This window comes from Danio rerio, chromosome 19, assembly GCF_049306965.1.
Source record: "Danio rerio strain Tuebingen ecotype United States chromosome 19, GRCz12tu, whole genome shotgun sequence".
Lineage (NCBI taxonomy): Eukaryota > Metazoa > Chordata > Actinopteri > Cypriniformes > Danionidae > Danio > Danio rerio.
This window is the reverse complement of record NC_133194.1, coordinates 24,521,037-24,547,737: the sequence shown is the minus strand read 5'-3', so window position 1 is coordinate 24,547,737 and position 26,701 is coordinate 24,521,037. Positions and strand designations below refer to the sequence as shown.

The following is a 26,701-nucleotide window of genomic DNA, read 5'->3' as shown; positions in this document are numbered from 1 at the left end:
GTTCCTCAGCAATAAGTCAGTCATAAAGATTTGGACGATTATTAGAGTGAATAATTGACGGTAGAAAAGTATTTTTTCCTGAATTATTCCCCGCAGTCAAGCCTCAAACAACTGTTCATTCCTCACTGTTAAAAAAAATATGTTGAACTATAATGAGTCTGCCGATCCCTCCATCAATTTGAGAACCACTGCCATTGTGACATACGTTTGGCCTCAATGCCTTTTCCGGCATTTATTTAGTGCTTTTCTTCCCAACAACTCATTCAAAATATTGTTGCTCTACAACAGATCTATAAATATCTACGATCTCTCAACACAAATGATGACCGAGTCCTTCCTGGTGTGTGACCTACCCCTGCCCCCTCTGCTTCTGATATTTATTGAGCCCTCTCAGATTTCTCTACTAACACAGAGTCTATATTACCATCCAATAAGGCAGTAAATTCAAGGCTAAAGTGGGGGAGTCATAAATACTAAAGCAGCGATATATAGGATTACACTGTTAGAGGAATGAGGAGAGCAGTGTCAATGCAATCTGTCTGATTTCCAAATAAAATAAACAGAAATAAACATAGAACAAAGTTCTGTAACTGCTCAAGAAAATCATTTTAAAATGCTAAATTGGTAAATATAATCTAAATATCAAATAATCTAAAGCCAAAAAGTCAGTATTTAGGAAAAAATACAGTAAATAAATAAATGCAATTAATTTTATATATTTTTTTATATTTTCATTTTGATTCAAATAGACACAGTTATTTCAAGGTTTAAGGTAGTTGCAAAAGTTAATAAAATCTCCCCGTTAAACAGAAATTGGGGAAAAAATAAACAGGGGGTTAATAAATCAGGGGGCTAATAATTCTGACTTCAACTGTATACATATAATACTACACGCACGCACGCACGCACGCACACACACACATATATATATATATATATATATATATATATATATATATATATATATATATATATATATATATATATATACACAGTTGAAGTCAGAATTATTAGCCCCCCTGCTTATTTTCTTACCCGTTTTCTGTTTAACAGAGAATATTTCAACACATTTCTAAACATAATAGTTTTAAAAACTCATTTCTAATAACTGATTTATTTTATCTATGCTATAATGACAGTCAATAATATTTGACTAGATATTTTTCAGGACACTTCTATACAGCTTAAAGTAACATTTAAAGGCTTAACTAGGTTAATTAGGTTAACTAGCAGGTTAGGGTAGGCAAGTTATTGTATAATGATGGTTTGTTCTGTAGACTATCGAAAAAAAATTGCCTAAAGGGGCTAATAATTTTGTCCTTAAAATGGTGTTTAAAAAATTAAAAACTGCTTTTATTCTAGTCGAAATAAATCAAATAAAACTTTCTCCAGAAGAAAAAATATTATCAGATACTGTGGAAATTTCTTTGCTCTGTTACACATCATTAGGGAAATATTTAAATATTTACATATTTATTAAAATTTTAAATTACTGCTTTCTTACTGTGTCTATTTTAAAATAAAATTATTATTCCAGACATTATTGCTTTTATTACTACTACCATTAGTTACAATAATATTAATAATAATGATAACAACAATAATAATTAATATTAGTGATTTCTGAAGGATCATGTGACTCTGAAGACTGGAGTAATGAAGCGAAACATTCATCTTTAAAATCACTGTAATATATTATTAAATTAACTATTTTTGATCAGTTTTTTTATAGAGCAACATTTCACATTTTTGCTTTATTTATGATGAAATAAATGCAGCCTTGGTGAGCAGGAGAAGCTTATTTTAACATATTTAACAATCATACTGGCTCCAAACTTTTGACCAGTTGTGTATGGAATACTTTATAAGCGAAAGTGTATATTACACCATATATTATAAGATTAAAATATGAAAAAATCATATGGTATCAAGATCAAATGGTAACTTTGGTCAATTATTCTAACGGATAAAATCTCTTGGTAATATTTCAGCATGCTTTTACTTTCGTATTAGACATGAACACATATTTACCGGTAGGAATGACATCTCGATTTTTTTCAACACATTTCTAAACATAGTTTTAATAACTAACTTCTAATAGTATAATAGTTCAATAATTAATTCCTAGGTTAATTAGGTTATCTAGGCAAGTTGGGATGATTAGGCAAATCACTGTATAACAATAGTTTGTTCTGTAGACAATGGAAAATAATATTGCTTAAGTGGGCTAATAATATTGACCTTAATTTGGTTTTAAAAAACTTAAATGGTTTAAAGTGTTTTTATTCTAGTTGAAGAAAAACAATTAAGACTTTCTCCAAAAAAAAAAAAAAAAAATATTATTGGAAATACAATTCCTTGCTCTATTAAAGATTATTTAAGAGACATTAAAAAAATAATAATATTAAAATAAAATAATAATAAAAAAACACAGAAGGGCTAATAATTTTGACTTAAACTGTATGTATGTATGTATGTGTGTGTGTGTGTGTGTGTGTGTGTGTGTGTGTGTGTGTGTGTGTGTGTGTGTGTGTGTGTGTGTGTATATATATATATATATATATATATATATATATATATATATTAATTTTAAACTAAATAAACAGAATTTAATACAACAAAAAATGCACTGTAATTGCTTAAGATATCATAAAAAAATGCAAGCTAAAAAAAATAAGAAAATGAAGCAAAACGTAAATAAAGTAAATAAAATATTAATGTTAAATTATTAAAAAAAAAAAAAAAAAAAAAAAAAAACTAAAAATTCCTTTCAGGTTGTCCCGACACTCTTACCTCGTCAGGACTTGAGGCCTGGTAAGTGCGGTTGTCGTCGCTAAAGTCCTGGTCGGCCTCTGTGCTCTCTGGCTCTGCATTGGCACCGTTAACACGAGACTCGTATACCGGTGTAACATTATGGCAGAGGGCGATGGCTTTCACGGCCTCGTGTATCCGGCTGCTCACGCTCTTGCGGACCTTCGGTGCAGGCGGCTGTGGTTTACGGGACGGTGTGGAACTCGCACTACTTCCATTAGATTGTGCTGAGCTCACCTAGAGAAAAACAGAAGAAATGTCAACGGTATTTTCTGGATATTTGATTTATTTGGGTAGTATGGGTTTAAATAAAAAACGATAGTATTTCTTTGGTTTAAATGACTGATAAACAATTCAAATGCACATTTATACTGTATATCTTGTTTTTCCGGTATTGTAATAGTTACTCTTTATATTAATAAATCTTTTGTTAATATAAACTACTGCAGTTTATTTATGATTTGTAAACCCCATATAAATAACAAATAAAGGCTTAGTGGTAACACTTAACAATAAGGTTCATTAGTTAATGCCTTTGATAACATGAACTAATCATGAACAACACATTGCAGCATTTATTAATCATAATTGAACATTTACTGATGCACTAGTAACATCCAAGTCCATGCTTGTTAACATTAGTTAATGCACCATCAGTTAACATGAACTAACAATTTTCATTAACTAACGTTAACTAACATGAAGAAATACAGTAGTAAATGTATTGTTCATTGTTTGTTCATGTTAGTAAATGCATTAATTAACATTAACTAATGAACCTTATTGTAAAGTGTGACCGGCTTGGTTAAATTCGAAACAGAAAAAGAAAAATCGATGAAAATTTTCAACAAAATAAAATTATTGTACAGTTTAAATCGCTAAATAACGCTAAAATGTTTTATTTTTTGTTGTATTATTAAATTATTGCTTTTTCAAATTTACTGTACAAAAAAATGGATTTTGACTAGGGATGCACAATATATAATTTCAGCATTGATATTGCAATGTGCAAATCTGCCATAGTCACATCACAGAATCTGCAGTGTTGAGTTATAATTATAATTAACCAGAAAAACAAGTTCAGAACATTTGACTTGTGGAGTGATTACAACATTTAACTCTAAACAAATAAAACTAACGTCTTTTATTGATGTATTTTTTAAGGTCTACGACTGTAATATTTCAAGTGAATTTAAACCATTTGGGCATAAAAAAATATAAAGTTTACCGCTTTAACAAAGATAAATTGTGTGTAATTATTTCATATAGTAAAGACAATGCAGTGTTTTTTTTTTACATTTGATTATTGAATTTCTATACCTCAGCACTGTTAAACTAACTGAAACCTGGTTTATGTCATTTTTCAGTTGTTTCATCTGTGCTTTAATTTATTTTGTGTATTTTATGTGGATACACTTCCCTACAAATGATTCTAATCAATATAAAATTGATTGTGTTGGATGTGATTTTTAAGGCATGAGACAAAATTTTCAAGTGAATTTAAACCATTTGGGCACAACAAACTATAAAGTTTACCACTTTACCAAAGACAAATTGTGTTTAATTACATAATATACTGTAGTAAAGACGATGCAGTGTTTTTTTCTTTTTTTTTACATTTGGTTATTTAACTTCTATACCTCAACACTGTTAAACTCTAACTGAAAACCTTGTTTTTATAATTTTTCTGTTGTTTAATCTGTGCTTTAATTTATTTTGTATATTTTATGCAGATGCACTCCCCTACAAATTATTCTAATCAATATACAATTAGGAATTCTTTTCAAAATATGGTGATCTGGTGAAATCATGTCGCAATATCTATATCAGAAAAACAGAATACTGCAATGGCAGTTTTTCCAATATTGTGCAGCCCTAATTTTGGCACCCCTGCTATACAGCAGTTATGTTATTCAGCATAATGTTTAAACTGTACAGTAATCTTTTTAGATAAGATATGAAAATACAATCATTAAGCACATTACATGTGTTTATAAGTCCTATTTGTAGCTGAAATTATGAACTTCTTATTAATGTGTATTAAGAGTTGATGCTTAAATAATGAACTACAAATGTACTCATAAATGCTAAAAGTGTGTAGTTATAAAGTGTTACTAACTTTCTTTCAAAAAAAAATAAATAAATGTTAGAAAAGTCAACTGTGCTGTCTATAAAAACACACAAAAGTCTGGACAAATAGCACCTTTTGTGATATGTAAAAAAAAAGTTCTAAAATGGCAACACTTTTATGTTAAATTTTAAGAATGTCAACAAAATATAAAATTTGTACTAAAAATAACATTATTAATATGGCTATACCTTCTGGGTGACAAACTAATGATAGCCAATAGGGAAAAATTTCTTTATTCTTCTCAAGATTGGAAGAATCACAGCTACTAGGATGATTTTTTTTTGGTAATTGTCCCAGAATGCCAGAAATGTAAAAGAGGATTAATGGGATGACAGAAATTGCATCATACAAGTGTATGCTGGGAAGATAAATAATGAGGGAGAAGTGCATTAAAACTGGAATAATTTCTGGCCATGTTTAAAATTAGGATGAATCAGTTTGTCTTACAAGGGTACTACAACCTTAATTTCCATGTAGGTTTACTATATGTTTTTTTAAATTTTATTTTATTTTCTTGATGTTGAGAAGTGGCTGAATATGCATCATATGTGACTAATAAAAAACTGTGAGAATGTGTAGTTTGAAGTGTGTTCTTTGGCTACTGAACAATAAAAATAATTTAAATTACAAAAAATAAATAAATAAATAAATAAAAAAAGAAATAAATATATAATAAGAAAAACATTACAGCCTGAAATAATTTATACCCCTGGCAAATTCTGACTTAGAGTTCTATTTTAAGGATCTAGACACAAAGTCTAAAGCACATGGCGCAAAAACATTAAGGGCAAGTCCGAATCCACTTTTGCTATTTTAAGGAAAGAAAAATATGGTTACAGTTTTACACAATGGATGCCCTTTCAGCTGTTACCCAGTACTGGGAAACATCCATACACTTATTCACACACACACTCGTACACTACGATCAATTTTGTTTACCCTATTCTAATCCTATAGCGTATGTATTTGGACTGTTGGGGGAAACCGGAGCACCCAGAGGAAACCCATGCCAACATGGTGAGAACGTGCAAACTCCACACAGAAATGCCAACTGACCCAGCCGGGATTTGAACCAGCAACCTTCTTGCCTATGAGGTGACAGTGCTAACCACTGAGCCACCATGTCGCCCATACACAAACTCATAGATATATAAACCATCTAAAAAAACTCCTTTTCCTTCACAAAAAAATAAATAAATAAATAAAATAAATCAGTATCTCAAATGTCCAACATAATCCAAAATCAGTTAAATTGCATCCAAATCTGATAAGGTCATGTGTAGTCTAAGACCTGTGGGACTGGGGTCAGAAGTGTATTGTGTTAATTTATCTTCCTGTGCTCTCTCTCTGGGCAAAAAAGCGTGAAGATTTCATCAGTGTCTCCCCACACAAGCACGTCGGAATCCCACAGTGTCTCTGAAACTTATCAATTTACATAAGCGGAGCTGTGAGTCTTGGAGTGTGTGTGTGTTTGACAGGGGTTGATGTGCTCCAGTGAAGCAGGAGATTTGTCTTGATGAACTCCTCTTTCCTCAAAGCTTGAAGAGATGACAACCCGTACGCAGCCACCGATAGCAGACGCAGGTACCTTTTTAAGACACTCTACTGCTGGATCACTCTCAAAAACCCACACTAGCTTCCAGCTTCTCAAGTATGTGCTGAAGTAAATATGTAAAGTAAATGTGTGGTAAGATCATGTACTGTACAGTTAGCAAGCTGTAATTGGGAATCAAGTATTGATTAGAGAATTTTGCTTGTTCAATTTTTAGTTTTCGATGCAGTTATGTAATATTGACTTTAAAGTTAAGCTTAAAAGACAAGTATAATATTTAAAACATTGTAATATGTGTCAAAAAATTTATAAAATATAATATGTAAAACTGATATTCAGTATAAACATATCTTTTAATTTTATTTGTAATTATGCAGGAAGAAAACATGACAACCTTAGTGATATAACACTGAACACTTCATAATTGACAAAAATAAAAATAATATCTAATATAATAATATATAATTTATTTTGTACATTGCGTACATTGATAGAAGTTTCAATTTCACAATAATACATTTTCTTTTTTAGAGGCACAAAAGAGACAACTGACAATAAAACATAAAGACAACACTATAACTTCCCAATCAAATATATTTAATAATCATATATTAGACTTAATTCAAAAGCGTACAATCTAACACTAAACACTTCTACTACAAACTCAGAATTTACACTATTTTAAAATCAAATATTTTTCTAATGTTAACGAAACACAAATAACAGAAAAAAAGTCAGTCTGTGTTTCATGTTTTTAGGTGTGTTTCGTGGTGATATTGTGACATCGGTGTCATTTGCATGTAATTATTATAGCATTTAAACAAAATCTGTAGACATACAGCTCTAATTTTACTGAAATTTTAGATTCCGAAATGTTCTAAAATATATTATATTAATATGTGCAATATTTGTATATATTTTAAACATACAGCACAGCAAACTTAGATATTATTATTACATTTAGAAATATTTAAATATCTAAACATTGCACTGATTCATTTATTTGAACTGTACATATCCACTGCACATGGACATTTGTAATTATGTACACACCCACTGTATAAATACATTTGTAATTATGTTTATCTATCTGCACACTTCAGATTATTAATAGCAACCTGTACATATACTAATTTAGTGTAAATCTCTGTTCATAGCTAATACAACCTGTATATAATGTTGATAATACTGTACATCCATCTGTAAATGTCACCATAGTTTTTCTATAACAGCTCTTTATAACTTATACCTATATCCTGCACTTGCTGCTATTGCACTGCTGGTTAGACCTAAACTGCATTTCATTGCATTGTACTTTTACATGTGTAATGACAATAAAGTTTAATCTAATCTAATCTAAACCTTTGTGTTGTCCAAATTTCTATTTACTCATTTAGCCTTCATATTTGAGACTGAGTAAAATTTCTAATTTTTATTTATTTATTCATTTATTTATTTTGATTAGGTTAGGTTTCTACTGGGTCTGCCATATTCATCACTATCATCTAAAAAAATTTTATAGCAATAAAAATTATTTAGTTCTGTTTCAGAAGCAGAGGAACTACCAGTCAGCTACATCTTGGTGAAGATTTGTGCTGTCGAGCATGGCACATACATTACCATTACCATAGTTACAATCAACAACGTCCTATTTTTATTTGCTAAATTCTATATGGTACCTAACTGGAACATTGCATTATTTTTGTTTCATAAATACCAAAATATTTTTTAGTTTTTATCTTCAGAAAAATCACTGAAGGCATAAATTATGTTATCATGACAATATAATGTGGCAATAAGATCATAACTGTACTGTGCATTTACATTGCGGCCATATTCATCTATGTAAACACACAAAAACAACATTAAAATCATACCAGACACTGTAAAAAGGTCATTACCAGCCACTAGATTTTTCTGACAGGGTATTTGAGTGTCATTGAGTGACAGAATGTTGTGGGACTGCTATACAAGAGCTATTATTAGGCATTATCGATAGCAAAATTTATTTATTTATTTATTTATTTATTTATTTATTTATTTATTTTTTAAAGCATGACGGTAAAACACAAACACGGTTATAAATAAAATTAAAACGTGCTGTTTGTTGTAAAAGTCCATAATAATAACAAAAAATACTAATTTGGGCATCTCTTTACTACCGTTTGCAGCCATGCTGCTGCTGTAGATGGTGTATTCTGGGAATTTTTTTTACGCCTTGAGTGTAGTCGTAAAAAAATCTCTGTTTTGAGGGATATCTAGCCTTTCTCTTAGCCCTATGCCTTCAAGTTAAAGAGAATTGGGACACCCCTACCCCTTCACGTGAAATTATGTCTCTCTGTGGTGCGGCAGAAACATGAACAGCATGCCGAGTCATAGCAAGGCACCGCAGACAGACATCTACTGGCAGAGAATCAATTAACCATTTTGCTCTGTCAACTGTTTTCTGCAAGTGTGCTTTATGTAGCATAATTTAGTATTATGTTTTTGACCTTAATTTTGATATTATACAATCTAAGTTAAATAAAACACTGCTCAAGCTAGCTAATATTTACTCAAACATATCAGTTCACACCTTGTTAATTCAATTACTATATTATCACAAATGACAGATCTAAGGCCTCGCCCCTGGGGTGAACAGCAGCATATTATTATTTAAAGGGACACGAACCAAAACAGGTCATTTTGTTCTTTTGATAGGGCGAAAAGAGGGTTTATTTACACTAGCATTGAGAAATTTAACCAAATTAAGTTATAGACTTTTCATTAACACCAAAAAGAAACATATCAAAGTGTGACTGATTTATAATTAGACACCACTGCCTCATCATAGTGCTCATTGTCCTACGCCTATATGCCACCACCAATGTCGCTGCACTAATTTTAGAAACAGAAGATGAAATTAGGGGGGAAAGATCAAAACTTGTAGGGATGCTGCAATACTCTATAATATTGAACTATTCAGTACAACAACAGTCATGGATATTTCGTTTTTGAATTCCCCCTATCCTTTAATTAATCTCTTAACTGACTCTGTGCATGTTAGAATGTATGTCCATGTGCTGAAACACTGCTCCTTGTGAGTAAATGACCCATCGATGAGCACTAAAGTAGGAGATAATCACCTGAAAAAGAATGTGTGTGAATATCAGCATGCCAGAGCGTGAGCCACACATGGGATTCACGCCGGAGATCTGAGATGTACCTCATCAAAACAGATGGATGAAAGTTTAGGTAAATTAAGTATTGCTTCTCAATGGTAAGACTCGGTTCTCACCAATAATTATGTTAATAAACATTCAATCAGTTATGCCTTGGAACGTATTTTTTTTCTGTAACTTTCTCATTGTGCTGCATCTGAGCTGCGTCTTAAAGTAAACGGTCTGTGTTTTTAATATGTTCTTGACTAAATAGCTTGCTCAGTAATGGTTAAACTTTATTTAATTTATAGAGTGTAGATTAGGCCTATACACATTATACCTGATTATATTGAAATATACTGTTACTGTAGGTACATGAAAAACCCTGTTTATGTTAGTATTATCTCTGCCATATTGTATTCATTTTGTATTGTGTTTTGCTTATAAAGTTTCTTGATTTAAAGGTGCAGTAGGTGATTGTCTTTAGAAACATTTTTGGTAGTGCTGGTTGAAAGTCTCTTCACATTCCAATAGTAATGATTGAAGTAAATGATCTAAATGTATTTATATGTATTTTCATATTCTGGTATGGCATAAGATTAAAAAAAATGTTTATCCAATTAAATATTGTCGAGCCGATATTTCCCATAATTCTGATAAGTAGCTCAAACTGTCTGTCAGCAAATGTAGATTTGTACATCTGCAGCCGTTCACGTAGATGTTTCATGTGCATGTACTTCACCTGCACACGAGAGAGAGCAAAACAAATGCTCAATCAAAACTTTGAAATCCTGAATCAATATTGAAGTTACTTTTGCTCGCTGAAGGAAGGATGACTCCACGGCTGAAGTATTTCTTTTAGACAGGAAATGTTGTGTTTTAAAACTCTTTTAGTCACGCAAAGCTGATGCAGATTGTGTTATTACGAATGGGTTATATGCATAGAAGTTTTGTTTAGCCATTGAAATCTTCCAGCGAAAGACTGATGTAACTATTTTCAGTTTCACAAGTTATTTTTATTTAGTTTAACAACACAACATATGTAATAGCGATATTCTGCCTATCCTGTATCCTGTATGGCTTAGTAATAAGTGTAATTCCTGCATGCCGCTGGCCAAGCACTAAGCATACAGTAGCCACTTTAGGACAAAGCATGTGAGAAAGTGAGACCTTGCTTGAATGAAATATTGCGCATAATGACAAGTTTTGCTTGCTACACAACTGAAAATGTGCTAGATATAATAGTTTCATTCGGAATTGTAGTATTATATAAAGTACTATAAAGTTTTCTAACTGGCGAATGACAAAATCTAGTGGGTCTCTGTCATCATTAATGTGCATGTTTGTAATTTCAGAAGGCGTGGCTTTGGACGGCAGGGGAGGGATTGTGTTTCAAATATATTATGCTAACCGGTTAGCATTTAGGCAGATCACCTACTGCACCTTTAAATTTTGACTTTGCTTTTTTACTGAACATGTCATGTACCAATAGGGATGTAATGATTCACCTGACTCATAATTTATTATAATCTCACGATTCTCGATTAAGTCATGATTTTTTAAATAAAATTATTTGAAATTAATTTAAGGTGAAGAGCTCTTTCATTTTTATACTTAAATGCTGCACATTTTTTTTGCTAAATAATACATTTTCTGCCATAACTAAATTTCTATTTTAAAAACAAATAAATAAAAAAATATACAGAAGAATTTAAGAAATATAATAATAAAAGAAATATTGCATATCTAAGTTTTCCGGCATAAGCTGAGGTCTTTGCACATGTACAATACCCCCTGCTGAAAAAATAAATAAATAAATAAATAAAAATAAAACTTTTTTACTGGGGACTGAGATGGCTGGTGTGAAGAGGAAAGTCTTTCCTTAACCAGAGAGCAGTGAGTACAGAGGCTCTCTGATCCAGGGGACAGAAAAAAATAAAAAACAAATAAATAAAATAAATTAAGATTACCGAATCACTAATTACAGTAGGATAGAGACAGAAGTTGAACTTGAATATAAAAAATGAATAATTAATATTACTTGTATAATCAATTAATATAAGCATCAGTGTGATACACTTAAGAAGAGATAAACTTGAACATATTTAAATATTCTATAATAATACTAAGCAAATATGCATAAACTAATTTGAAAATGAAAGGATAAAAATAGTCTAAAACCGGCTTCTGTAACAGCACAACTTTCTCTTTCAGTCTGAAAAATATCTTTACACTTTCGCTATGAAAACACTGATGCACCGTGTGATCTCTGTAGCACTCGTCAGAGCAAGTGGAGCTGCAAATCATCCAGTCCGCGTGGTTTGGCTTATTAATAGTTTTTTTTGCATATGGACATCTGTGATGGTAGTTTTTCACTATACTGACGTTGTTCTGTTAGTGTAAACGTTTTTTTTGGTTTTTTTTGGCAAAATTCGCACAGTTTGTGTTTGTTTGCTGCAATTTACAGCTGTCATTTTACTCAACCCCCTCACCTTTTGCTCGCAACAGATGCGCAGATGAAACAAGTTTGGGCCTACAGTCACAGTGCCCTCTCCAGTTCAAAACATGTATTGTGATTCATTCAACATTTCTATCGGTTTGAATCGTCACATATTCAAAACAATTGTCAACCGGTTCATGGTGAATCGTTACATCCCTAGTATGCAATGTTATATCTGATTATATTTTTCAGTTTGAATATTTGAAATCTACTACACGGTACATAAAAATCTGAAAAGCACTGTTTTTTAGGACTATCTTTGCTATATTGCATTGATTTTGTATTGTATTTTGCCTCTAGAGTTTTTTCATCTTTTATTTTTGACTGCTTTTTACTGACCATATCATATGTCAAAACAGTGACCTAAAACTAAACCATGAGACGTGTATTAGTTAGTTGTTACCTGCAATTAAAGCTAATAAATGCAAACATAGTCTTAATTGATGTTCGACATATAAATCTGTGAAAACCTTATAAAATCTAGTCAAGGGTTTCATGTCCATTTAAAGAATACCTTTATGTAAAATTTAAATTTTGAGCTAAAATTTCTGTAATATTCTTGAAATTCACTTTGTATTCATTTTTTTAAAAATGTGTTAATTGCAGCAAAAATACATTCACAGATATAGTATGAACATTTTTTATACCACAGCAATAATAAAGGTGCCCTATAATGAAAATCTGGTTATACCAAGGCATTGAACAATAATAAAAGAGCCATATATGGTCAATCATGGAACTTTTGATTCTATGGGTTTTTTTATGGAGTATAAAATTTATTTAACTTACTGAAGCCATAAACATACTATGTAGATATCAGAGAACAATTTAACTTAACAGCCAAAAAACAAAAATACACTTGTCTGAATGTTTATTTTCTCACCTTTGTAACGAAATTACTGTCACAAACCTGACCAACTTCATCTTCAAAGTCTAACTTCACAGAAAATCTAAGCCAGAAGACTACTAAAAAAGTGTCAAAAAACGCTGGTGAACTTAAGGCTGTGAACTGAACTGAACCCCATACACAAGAAATATCAGATTTGGACATTTCAGAAAACAATTTGAGCTCCGAATCCCAGCAGGTCCGACATGATCTGTCTGTACACTCACCCCGTCTCGAATAAGACGATGGGGTTTGCCCTCTGCAAAACAACAGCTGTTTTAATAGCAATTTCTTTATACTCATAACACTCCAGAGAGAATCGCAGCTAGAACTGCCTTGTGCACAGCAAAGCATGTTAAGCTGTAAATTACATTATGTTTATTGATTCCTGTCGAACTCAATTTCACACAAGTTGTTGGACACGGACTCTGACATGTCCTGAGGGGGGATATAATAAGGCTATGATCGCTCATATCATGGGTACATTTCAAACCTGCCTGCCACTCCATCATCACAGTAATGAAGGACCGTGGAGCATGAAAATCAATTGCTACTGTGGCTTTAACATCGTGTCACCCAGCTGTTGGCACCAAACACACACACACACACACACACACACACAGCGACAGCAGTTTGTGGAGGACGTGGAGCTGTTGAAGTTTCAGTATAATGAAAGTGAATAATGAAAGACACCTGAGCGTAGGACTGGATGATGTGACTCTGGATCTCATCCATTGTGTCCGTTCCGTATGACACAGTGCCGAGATGGAGGCGCTTGAAGACCATCTCGTTCTGGGTCAGAGTGCCTGGAAAAACATCACACAAAGATTAAGATCGGGAAAGAAATCAATTGTTATTATAAAAGCTTTCGGATGGCCAGAGTGATTTCAACAAAGTAGAACAGAGGAGAAATAAAATAGGCCAAGTAAAATAGATAAAATAAAATAAGTAAAAAAAAATAAATAAATAGAACAGGTAAAATAAAACAAATTAAATTGAAAACAAAATAGGTTAAAAAAATAGGTTAAAAATAAAATAAAAATGCAACTAAAATAAAATAGGTTAATAAAATAAATGTAAAAAAATAGGTAAAAAAAAAAATATATATAAGACATTAATAAAACAGGTTAATAAAATAAAATAGGTTAAAATTGGTTAATATAATACAATACAATGCAAATAGGTAAAAAATGTAATCGGTTAATAAAGTGAAACAAAATTTATAAAAAGAATCAAATCAAAATAGGTAAAAAAAAAGTTAAAAAATAAAATATGTTAATAAAATGTAATAAAATAAAATAGGTTAATAAAATAGGTTAAAATAAGTTAATAAAATAAAAAAATAGGTAAATAAAATTAAATATGTTGATCACATGTAATAAAATAAAATAGGTAAATAAAATAAAATAGTTAAATAAAATAAAGTGTTAATAAAATGTAATAAAATAAGCTAATAAAATAGATTAAAAATAAGTTAATAAAATAGAAAAGGTAAATAAGATAAAATATGTTATTTAAATGTAATAGAATAAAATAGGTTAATAAAATAATACAAAATGGGTAAATTAAATTAAATATGTTAATAAAATTTTATAAAATAAAATAGGTTAAGAAAATAAAAACAAATAAAAAATGAAAACAAAATAGGTAAAACAAAAATAGGTTAAAAAATTAAATAAATTAGGTAACTAAAAAGAATAGCAATAAAACAGGTTAATAAAATAAATACAAATACAATACAATAAATAATACAATACAACACAATACAATAAAATACAATACAAATAGGTAAAAGAATAGGTTAAGAAAATGAAATAAAATAGGTAAATAAAATAAAATAAACTCAAAATAGGTAAAAAATAGGGAAAGAAAATGAAATAAAATAATTTTATATAATATATTAAAATAAAATAGGATAATAAAATAAGTTAAAAAATAAAATAAAATAGGTAAAAAATAGGTAAAATAAAATTCAATAAAACAGGAAACTAAAATAAAATAGCAATAAAAAAGGGTAATAAATGAAATAGAATAGGTAAATAAAATAAAATAAAATATAAATACGAATAGGTAAAACAAAAAAGGTAAATAAAATAAAATATGCTAATATAATATAAGAAAAATAAAATTGATTAATAAAATAGGTAAATAAAATTAAAATAAAATAAAAACAAAATAGGTTAAAGAAATAGGTTCAAAATGGAATAAAATAGGCAAATAAAATAAAATAGTTTAATAAAATAAAATAGGTAAAAAAAGCACTGATATGCTTGAGATACTATAATGGTAACATCATGTTAACCAAGCATAATGTTCTTTACACAAAGGTTGAGAAAAAAAAAAAGCAAAAAGCTGAACGTACTGTTTACTGTTCATGACATCATCTTATCACTATATACTGGAATACATGTAGCACAACCTTATTATTTAAAATGATTACGTTCAGTTCTTTTAAATGGAAGTTCCCCAAAACAGAAGTGCAAAGTATAATTTGAAATGAAGTAGTTAAATGTTGAAAATTGTGAAATTATGAGTAGATAATATGAAATAACCTGTTTTGTCTGTGAGCAGGTAGACCAGCCGGCCCAGCTCTTCTGGGATGGTGCTTGTCCGAACCACAGTGCCTGGAATATTTTCATCCTTCATAATCATCCAACCGTACGCTGACTTTCCCATGTCCAGGTTTACTCTTAAACTACACACATGCAATATTTCACATTAGTAGAGTCATATTTTAACATTAGTGCAGTCTGAGCAATAAAAAACTAACAGTACCTAATAGGGATGATGTATGAAAACAGAACAACAAAACGGAAGAGGTTTCGGAACCAGGGCCCAAGAAATCCCTGAAGAGCAACCATGACGACAGACAGAACCACCTGAGCCAGGAACAGTGCTTTGGTTAGACGGTTTAACTCCAGGTCCAACAGTCCCACCTGAAGAGAAACAGATGAGAGTCTGAGATCATCCAAATTGATTTAGAATTTTATACTTAGGAAAAAAAAAACGCAGGGAAATAAAACTGATGCATGCTCCTCCTATAACTTTACAAGAAGTTTTCCTGAGTGTTAACAATTAAATAATGTAAATCTAAAGTTATTTATGGAACACAAGTGAATAGCATTTGAAAAAAAAAAAGAATCAATCAATCAATCAATCAATCAAATCCAATAAGAAAGGTACATTAAATAAGTTTAAAAAATAAAATAAAATAAACAATAATGTGCTTATGTTAATCATTATACTCCTAGGGCTTAGTGGCCATATACGTGGACAGCACATTTTAGCTCATATGGGCGTACTCAAACTATGTACAGTTGCTTTGAACCAGGCCGAAGTACACTTATCTCCCTTTCCCGTCTCACTGGATGGCCCACAATCACATCGCATTCGGGCCTGAGCACGCTTGCATCATCAATGATGCGCTGTTAAGTTTAAGAAGTGCTCTCAATCAGCACAGTGGAGATTTCTTTATATCGTTATATCGTTTTAGTTGTTTGGGATGCGGTGACATGCAGCCAAATATTTCCAGAACAGATCAGCCAATTTTGACGCACACAAACTATCATAAAGTCCTCGTGCTGCAGGAATTAGGAGATTTGCTAAAGGTGCAGCTGTCGTGCAGTGAGGGGTTTGCGTCTTTAATAATCAATGACAGTTTGCATTCATTGAACAGTAAGAATGATTAATTAATCCATGTAAATGTAGACTTTCAAAATCTCCTCTTTTATACAAGTTTTTATCAACAAACTTATTTTGTTAATGAAGTCTCTCAAAGCTGTAAAAAAATGTAAAAGCTCTGTCTATTGCAAGCTATTATGAATCTGTTTTTAAATCTGTCTTTCATTTTTTTGTTTGTTTGTTAGAATCGAGATCACAATTTTTTTTTTTTTCGATTAATTGTGCAGCTCTAGTGTGGAGTAGCAAGATAAATAAAGATGATGACTTCTGACTTCTTGGTTATTGTGATTTTGGTTGTGCTAAACTGTCTCAGGGTCAATGAGTCCAATTTAGAAGATGACTATCTAGGTGTGTGAATAAAAACGTGAGGGCCAATTCTGATGTTACATGTTATGTAGCCAGACTTTGATTGAGGGTGGTTGGTGAAATGTTCACATTAAGAAAATTCTCTAATGAACAACTAGGGAGGAGAAGGCAATGACATATTAGAATGGTTTTGAATGATTGTGATGTAAGCATTATTTTAACCAAAAATATCGATATAAGGGTTTGGGGTTAGATTTATGCCTAACATGTCTGAGACTGCTTTAAAAATAACCATGAGAATTCAGACAGTTTGTGGGGACGACCATAATATGTAAGGTGAGGTTACACTGCATCTGTAAACACATTTTACAACTTATTTTTTCATGTTTTTTTTTTTTTTTTTTTTTTGCTATAGTGTTGTCTGTGCATGAACTTAAATAGTATAAGTGATAATCTGGTGCAACTGGATCATGAATTGACATTTAAGGCCTCCTCCTAGAAAACTTCAGAGAAATTTAATTAAAGTTCTGATTACCAGTTCATCTTAATCTTATTAAAGGATAGATTCATAAGATGGGAATAATACATTAAATAACTATGATATAGAGCCTCGTAACAAGATTTTAACTTGATCAAGTCTATCTTGCTGGGTGTTGGTATATGTGGCATATGTGGGAATGTTTTTGGGAAATCCCGTAGTTGGAGATATCAGAAAAAGTCTATTCTGTGTAAATAAATTGCTGCTTGAAGCTTGCAAACAGATTTTCAGGTTGTATACAAATCTTCTAACCCCTTTCTAAGGTGATCAATTGTGGGTAAATTTTTACAAATGACATTAAAAGTTTTTTTTCCTCATATACTTCAATCTTTTTGCACTGGAGTCTTTGTCAACCTGTTGAGATGTATTTTGTTATAAATAAATGTACCTGCAATTATATAGTTTTGCAAAAATTTGTCCACCCCTCTGTGGCTGCATAATTTCGTGCTCTTTCTTTATACTGTAAGAGAAGATCCCAGTGAAATGCCATTCCATTCCTAGTGAAAGCTAGATGTCAAGTTATGTCATGTTTTTCAGACAGAAATACATAGTGTAGCAGTACTGAAATGAAAATAAATTGAAACTGAAAAATAGGCTATGCAAAAGTTTGGGCACTGTTTCTTTTGTGTCGGACAAAACTGATGAGTGACTCTGTGAACCTTAATCCCAACACAGGTGCAACCAATCATGAAAAAGGATATTTACGATACCTGCTTGCTAGTTTTGCTCTCCCTATTGTGAACCAGAAAGTATCAACATGGGAACCTAAACAGGTCCTAATGACCTAATTACTAGGATAATTTACCATTATTCAAATGAAGGTAATGATTCGCACTCAATTGCTTCATACTGTTTTTATTTTTACTTTTTCTTACATTTTAATAGGATCATAGGATAATTTACCAACATGAATTAGAAGAATGCAAAAAGCTATTATAAAGGTTAAAGGTCTCTATCTCCACAGTCAGAAATATAGTAAGAAAATGGAAGGTCACAGGAACAGTTCTTGTGCAGGAAAGATGTGCTAAACCAAGAAAAATATCTAAAAGGCAAAGGCGAAGAATGGTTAGAATTGTCACAGACAAATCAAAGACCACCTCCAAAGAGCTCTAGGAACATCTTGCTGCTGATAATGCCATTATAGATCGTGTCACAATCTAGAAAACTCTTCACAAAGAACAGCTCAATGGAAAGTGATGCAGAAGAAGCCTTTTCTGTATTCTGCCAACAAGAAGAGTTGTTTGAGTTATGCAAAGGCTCATCTGGACTAGCTTAAATCATTTTGGAAAATATACTGTAGACAGATGCCATAACCATAGGCGTTTAAAATGATTGAAAATGGACACTGCATTCCAGGAGAAGATACAGTATGCTCTATACTGTTAAATATGGTGGAGGGTCTATCATGCTGTGGGGATGTGTGGCAGGCACAGGTACTGGACACCTTGTCAGAGTTTGCAAGTTTGCATGGATTCCACCCAGTATCAGCAGATTCTGAAGAATAATGTTCAGAAATCTGTCAAGAGGCTGAAGTTACTCCACGCTTGGGTGTTTCAGAAGTACAATGACCCAAAGCACAGTTCCTGATCTACCAAGTAATTCATGCTCAGACATGATACAATGATCATAGAACGGCCATCCCAGTCCCCAGACTTGAACATCATGGAAAATCTATGGATTGATTTGAAAAGGGCCGTTCAGGCTCGGCACCTTTCAAATCTGACTGAACTGGAGAAATTTTGCAAGGAAAAATGGCCCAAAATGCCTTCAGGAAGAATTTATGCACTCAATGGCATCACACACTGGATGGCTGCTGGCAGCCGCCGACTTGTAGCACCTGATACAAACCAATGTTTAGAAATCTAAAATGCATGGCTCTGCATGGCGCTTCTGGTGTGTGACCCCCTTCATGCTTAACCATAGGACAGCATCTATAGGCTTATATTACAGTAAAAGGTGGCTGTACAAAAGATTGATGTCATTATTCTGTTGAGGAGCCCACATTATTTTCATTTTTTTTTGTTAGGACTTAAATAGTATTGCATCTGTTGATTAAATAAATGTTTGTCAGAACTGAAGTGTAGCTTTTTTTCTGTGGTATAAAATATATCCAAATGACTTGAAAGGCCAGCAGGCTATGGCTCGCAATTATGAAAATTATCAGAGGTGGCCAAACTTTTGCATTAGACTGTAATCACCTTATAATATACTGTATATTATTAATTTCATGAATATTCCAATTTATATTTGACATAGATCTCTCTATACATATAAAATACTGAAATATTCATAAAAACGTTATTTTTATCCTGGTAAACGTTAATACAAAGCAGGATTTTTAATTATTATTTATTCATCATAACATTTTTGTGCCTTTTTTAAAATCAACTCTTTAGAATGCACACAAAAAAGTCCCCAAAAATGAATGAGCATTTGGTTCAAGCGCTCTCAGCCAAAGCATGCGATATCCCCTCTGAGAGCAAGAACCTTGAGGGTTCCTCTCATCTGGAGTGATCCGAAATGTTACTCTTATGAAAAATAAAACAACCTGCCCATAAGCCGGCCCTGATCAATGCCCCCCAGGTCTGATCCAGACCGCAGACCTTTTCTCATGCTAATGGTGTATGTGGAGTAGAGAAGAGATGAGAGGCATTTAACCAAGAAGCTCGCTGCTGTTGTCGTCTCTCACTCTGAAAAGCACAGGAGGCAAAACCGGAAAAATAAAAGCAGAACGCCTCTTCATAGAAACGGCCCCCTGACAAAAGAGCCAGAGTTTTCCCCTCTTTCTCTCAAGTATGTCCCTCAGCCAATGGAATATGTGGGAAAATGATGTCAAAAAAGAAGTTTTTCTTGTTTCCCTCTGGCGAGAGCCGACAGCGTGGCCTGCGCGAAAACACTGAGGCCTTTCATCTAGGCAGCGCGCTAATAAAAACAGCAACACATAACACCGTCCCCTGAGAAAAGGAATCTGCGTGAAAGAGACGAGGGGGAGGGGGAATGGACAAATTGAACAAAAAAAGACAAAAAATAAATAAATGCAAGCAAAATTAATCCCCCAACTGGCTATGCACCCCCCACCACAGTCTCAGGAGGACTGAGTAAACTGGGAGACACTGGGAGAGAAGAGCTGCTGTCTGATTTATCAGCTGTAGTTTAAAACCCCTCCGATGGCCTGCCGCCCTACTCCGAGCTTCATGCTTCAGCTAGTGAGGAAAAAGGGGGGAATGGAAGGATTAAAATGAAGAAAAATTAAGACAGAAGACATAGTTCCCCAGCTGAAAGGGAGGAATCCCCCTTTATGGGGGCAAAACAATGCTGAGGCTGAATTTTGCAAAGCTGGCCGGGGATCGGGTGAAGCCGTTATTCATTCAGGCCGAGAGGAAAAAGCGACTCAATTACCTCAAGCTGAAGATGCTATCAATGAATCGAGAGTGCATATTTTACTCTATTCATCCGGGCCTCGTTTAAAGTGAAAGGAATGATTCAACCTGCCCTCGCTGCCTGTATGTTTTGTGTGTGAAATTTGATGACGACTTTGTGCCTGCATAATGAATATTCATCGGTTGAAATCCATCAAGTATACGGAGGCTGTTACAACAATATGGCATTATACTAGCGCTCCAGAAACTGGATATGCAATACAGCTAAATGGAACATGCCGTCCACAGTGCAGGACCGCAGACGAGGCCTTGAGAAGTTTTATTTACTTTAACGAACAAACATTAAACCTGATATGACTGAAGTTAAAGTGAATTCTTTCATATACAGAAACTTATGTTCACAACAGACACAAATATTTGATTCTAATTGGTCTGTCACAACATACTTTCATGAATAGTAGGCTGCTAAATTGACCAATTTTCCAAAGTCCTTCTTACATTATTAACTCAATAAATGAGATTTAAATATTGATTCATTTTTTAAATAGCTTTTTGCATTGCAAATACACACAGAACTTGAAAACATTTTAGGTGTTTTAAAAATACTTTCTCTTAGCCATGACCAATTGGTGGAGAAATCTGCAAAATTTTAGCCCATCATAGAGTCTATTTATTTACTTGTGTGCAAATTTATAATTATTTAGTTTTTAAATTCATTTCAGTAAAATAATTTACAAAAAGTAGCAAAATTTGGGTAAAAACCCAAACAATACAATCATAAAAAAAAAAAAAAAAAAAAAATATATATATATATATATATATATATATATATATATATATATTTTTTTTTTTTTTTTTTTTATATTTATATATAATATATATATATATATATGAAAAAATGGTTATGTTGAATAACAATTGAATGAAGCAAGTACTGAAGAACTGAAATGTATTTAATACTTTTTACTGTATAAAAGGCTTCTTTGGTGATGGCAGCTTAAAAACCCTCTCATGCAGAGTATTAAGTCGCATGGCTTGCTTAGTGATTTTTTCCCAAACTTTAATAAAGCAGGTTGATGGTTATTTGGGTTTTGTCTATAACTATCTTTATTTTGTATTTTCTATTGGATTCAAGTTAGGTAATTGGCTGGGCCACTCTAAAGCTTAATTTTCTTTTTCTGAAACCATTTCCTTGGCTGGTTATAGGACCATTGTCTTACTGAAATGTCCACTCTGGTGGACATTTCATCTTCATCACCCTGCTAATGAAGATGTTGGACTGAAGCAGCTAATGTTAATTTACACTGACGAAGGGCAGAGGGTTGCTAAATAACTTGTAAAAGCTTTTTACACTATCTTCATTTGTTCAATACTTTGTCCTGTGTCATTTTATTACACATAACTTAATTAGTAAACTATTTGTTTTCTTCTAATATATAAATTTCTATTGTTTGTTTTCTTTGGTTGTTATCAACATCTAGTAAAAACTGAATTTCCAGGTAAAAAGTCAACACCACATTTAGAAATATGTTTTCTGAGAAAAATGGTGATGTATTCAATATATATATATATACATATATATATATATATATATATATATATATATATATATATATATATATATATATATATATATATATATATATATATATATAATAATATATATATATATATATATATAAATATATATATATATATATATATATATATATATATATATATATATATATATATATATATATATATACATACACTAAATAAACAGTCCAACTGATCATTAATTTTGCTTAAACAATAGTTAAAACTGCACTTAGAGAACACTTAATCAGATCACTGTTTAAAATACAATTAATAAAATTTTACTGAGCACATACAGCCTTCTAGAGCACGGAAAAAGGGTCTATATATATATATATATATATATATATATATATATATATATATATATATATATATATATATATATATATATAAATTGTTTAACATAATTTATATATATATATATATATATATATATATATATATATATATATATATATATATATATATATATATATATATATATATATATATATATATATATATATATATATATATATATATATATATATATAATAGCCCTTCTGTCTTATCCCTGTATGAAAAGAGTAGGAGTTTGGTTTGCATTGCAGGCAATAAGTCAGACTTTTTTCCAGACTTGATGCATGTTGGGCTCCGGCAGAGCTGCCCTTTATCATCAATTCTGTTCTTAATTTTTATGAACAGAATTTGAAAGTGTATCCTTGGGCTGGAGGGGGTCTGGTTCGGGGACCACAGGATTTCATTTCTGTTATTCGCAGACAATGTCGTTTTGTTGGCTTCATTGAACATGAACCTTTAGCATGCATTGGGGCGGTTTGGTGCTGAGTGTGACGTGCCTAGGATAAGAACCAGCACCTCCAAGTCCGAGGCCATGGTGCTCCACCGGAAAAATGGGGTTTGCCATCTCCAGGTTGAAGGAAAGTCCTTACCCCAGGTGGAGGAGTTCAAGCATCTTGGGGTTTTGTTCACGAGTGAGGGAAGGATGGAGCATGAGATTGACAGGTGGATCGGTGCAGCAGCAGTGATGCGGTCGATGTACTGGTCCGTTGTGGTAAAGAAGGAGCTGAGCCGAAAGGTACGTTCCAACTCTCACCTATGGTCATGAGCTTTGGGTCATGACCGAAAGGACAAGATCTTGGATACAAGCAGCTGAAATGAGTTTCCTTTGTAGGGTGGCAGGGCGCACCCTTCTAGACAGGGTGAGGAGCTCTGTCATCAGGGATGAGCTTGGAGTAGAACCGCTGCTCCTCCGCATCGAGAGAAGTCAGGTGAGGTGGCTCGGGCATCTGTCTCGGATGCCTCCAGGATGCCTATCTAGGGATGTATTCCAGGCATGTTCCACCAGGAGGAGTCCTCGGGGAAGACCCAGGACACGCTGGTGAGACAATGTCTCGGCTGGCCAGGGACACCCTTGGGATCCCTCCGGAGGAGCTGTAAGAAGTGTCTGGGGAGAGGGAAGTCTGGGGTTCTCTCCTAAGACTGCTGCCCCTGCAACCCGGCTCCAGATAAGCGGATGAAAATGATGATGACGATGATGATGACGATATATATATATATATATATATATATATATATATATATATATATATATATATATATATATATATATATATACATACATACATATATATATATATATATATATATATATATATTAGGTAAAATATATAATAAAATTGCTACATCACTTAAAATATACAAAATAATATAGATTTTGAAAACTGACTTACAAAAATACAATATAAAACACATGCAACTGAACATTAACATTGTTCAAAGCAAATAAAAAAAGTCTAAAATGCATAATATAAAATATAATTAAAAAGCATCTACATTGCTTATAGCAGTGAATATAACACCTCATGCAGCGTGGTATCTGCCCATTGAAGAGGGCTGTTCACATCACTCAGACCACCAAAGCTTCGATCCTCAAAGAGAATATCGCTCCATATTACGACAATGACAGACACACACACACACACAGTGTAAGGTGATCGCTTATGTGCTGTCAGCAGCTTCTAGTGAGAGCTTAGAGCTTTGTGTGAGGAATGTCACAACAGATTATAAGAGGCGAAAACGTTCTCAGTGACTTTCGCGGAGTCGTATCGACTTTCCCGCCCCGTCTCGTTCCCTGTATTGGCACCTCTGACATCATCTCCTTGAGATATTGAATTCCACTCTCACACACAGAACATGGTAGAGCTATGAGCTCCGCAATAGCTGCTGCTATCACACACACATCTCACAGCATCCATGACAGCCTCTGAAACACTTCATGACGTGAAGAAGAGCGGTTAACCATGATGGCTTTCTTGGGTGGGTTTTGTGAGGCTGATATTTAGCACATAGGGTGATTGATATTAAAATGATGGGCACTAAATGGATTCAACGAATGCACTTAATTGGATGATTAATTCAATTTTTAAAAATGATAAGTTCCTTAAATACTTTTAAAAAATGGATTTTGACTGTCAAATTAAATGCTAAGTGATGATTGTTTTCGCACAGGTTTCCCAATGGTAAGTTTAACAGTAAACTTTGAGAAACTTAAAAAAAAGGAAGGAAATTGTCATTGTTATAATCTCAAAGTGCAGCCTGGGGTGTGGATATTAATGATCCTATATGCAAAATATCAGTCTTTTAGGCTGCTGATATCCAGATTAAGTGGCTGCTTGTTAGGTCCAGATGATATAGAGCCTGATCTAAAGTAAATACAAATCTTAAGAGTGTGCTAATGAATAGCCCTGTAAGTAATGCAACAGTCTGTATTGTGTTCTGACTGACCTGTTTTTCACCAGAGTTTTTGTACGCAGAACTTGTCAGAGGTAAAAAAAAAAAAAAGAAAAAGAAAAAAGAAAAAAAATTACTTGGACAGTTGTTTTGGTATCTACCACTGACTCTGCTACACTCTATTGAACTTCACAGTTCGATACCATGACATAAAAACGATATGGTCATTGACACATCTTAACATTTGGAAAGATATGGGGGTAAAACAGCCCTATGATTCACATGCGCGTAGTTCTGTAGTGATTAAATATAGTAATCGTTTTCTGTATGACTTTATCAGTTTCAGTTCATTCTGAAGTACACTACCTGACAAAAGTCTTGTTATTGATTTCAGTTGTAAAAGCAACAAAAAATAACGACTTCTAGTTGATCATTGGTAAAAGTGGCGGAAGGTATATTTTTCCAATGAATCATCTGTTGAACTGCATCCTAATCATCATTAATGCTGCCCATTACGTTACAAACCACATTAGAGGGCAAGTTCTTTAGAAGTGTAGCACTTCATCTCATACTTCAGCCCCTACGACACTTTTTCTGAAAGCAAAGAAGGTCAAGGTTCTCCAGAGATGGCCAGGCCAGTCACTATACATGAACATTGAGCATGTCTGAGGTAAAATGGATGAATTCAAACAATCTTGATGAACTCTGAAAATCCTGCAAGATTGCTTTCTTCAACATTCCAGATGACTTTATTAGTAAGTTATTTAACTTATTATTTGCAGAGATGTATGGATGCAGTCGTCCAAGCAATTTTGGTAATAATCGTAATCTAGAGGCCTTTGCCTTTCAAATAAGCCACTTTTGATATCAAATGATCAACTAGAAGTCAAGCTATTTTTTGTTGTTCCTAAAACTTAGATGGGCCACAAGAATTTTGTCAGGTAGTGTAGTAATTTGCACAGCTCCTGCCACTGCATTTCATACAGGATGACGTCAGAACTTTGACTGGACGATTGCAACATCTTACTATTTTATTTCTTTGTCAGCTGTTGTAAGTTTGCTGCTGTGCTTGGGATCACTGTCTTGTAGCATGACCCATTTTTTGTCTCAGCTTAAGCTGTGGGAAGGACATCGTGTTCACACACACCTGGAGGCTCCAGACCAACAAAATGCTAAAACTTCTGCTGGTGATGAGTTCAGGGATTTAACTAGCAGTGCATGACGCATTATTGTTAATGCTGTATGATGTTGTTCATGGTCTTATTTTATTTTATTTAAAAAAAATAAATAAAGTATGCCCTGATATGGAAAAAAGTGGAATTTTATAAAGTGTCCTAATTTTTTCAGATAACCGTATGCCTTCAGAGTAGGTAAAAAATGAAATATAATTAATTTAGGGTATATCCAGCACAGTTTTGTTCTGACTAGGAAAAGCAAGAGCCTTTTTAGAAAACATTATTGCAAA

At 32.7% G+C, this 26,701-nt stretch overlaps 1 protein-coding gene across 8 annotated transcripts in view; it reads right to left on the bottom strand.

The window, feature by feature from the left end:
- atp9b (ATPase phospholipid transporting 9B) overlaps nt 1–26,701 on the bottom strand; it is a 108,179-nt gene that overhangs the window by 39,660 nt on the left and 41,818 nt on the right. For all 8 annotated transcript variants that reach the window (XR_012394669.1, XR_012394671.1, XR_012394670.1 and 5 more), the window contains 4 exons: nt 15,796–15,956; nt 15,573–15,715; nt 13,714–13,826; nt 2,794–3,048 (listed from right to left, as the gene is read on the bottom strand). Coding sequence is in view for 4 of the 8 variants with exons in the window: in XM_005170057.6 (XP_005170114.1) it covers nt 2,794–3,048; nt 13,714–13,826; nt 15,573–15,715; nt 15,796–15,956 (672 nt within the window). In the remaining 4 variants the exon portion in view is untranslated. The remainder of the gene's footprint in view (nt 1–2,793; nt 3,049–13,713; nt 13,827–15,572; nt 15,716–15,795; nt 15,957–26,701) is intronic.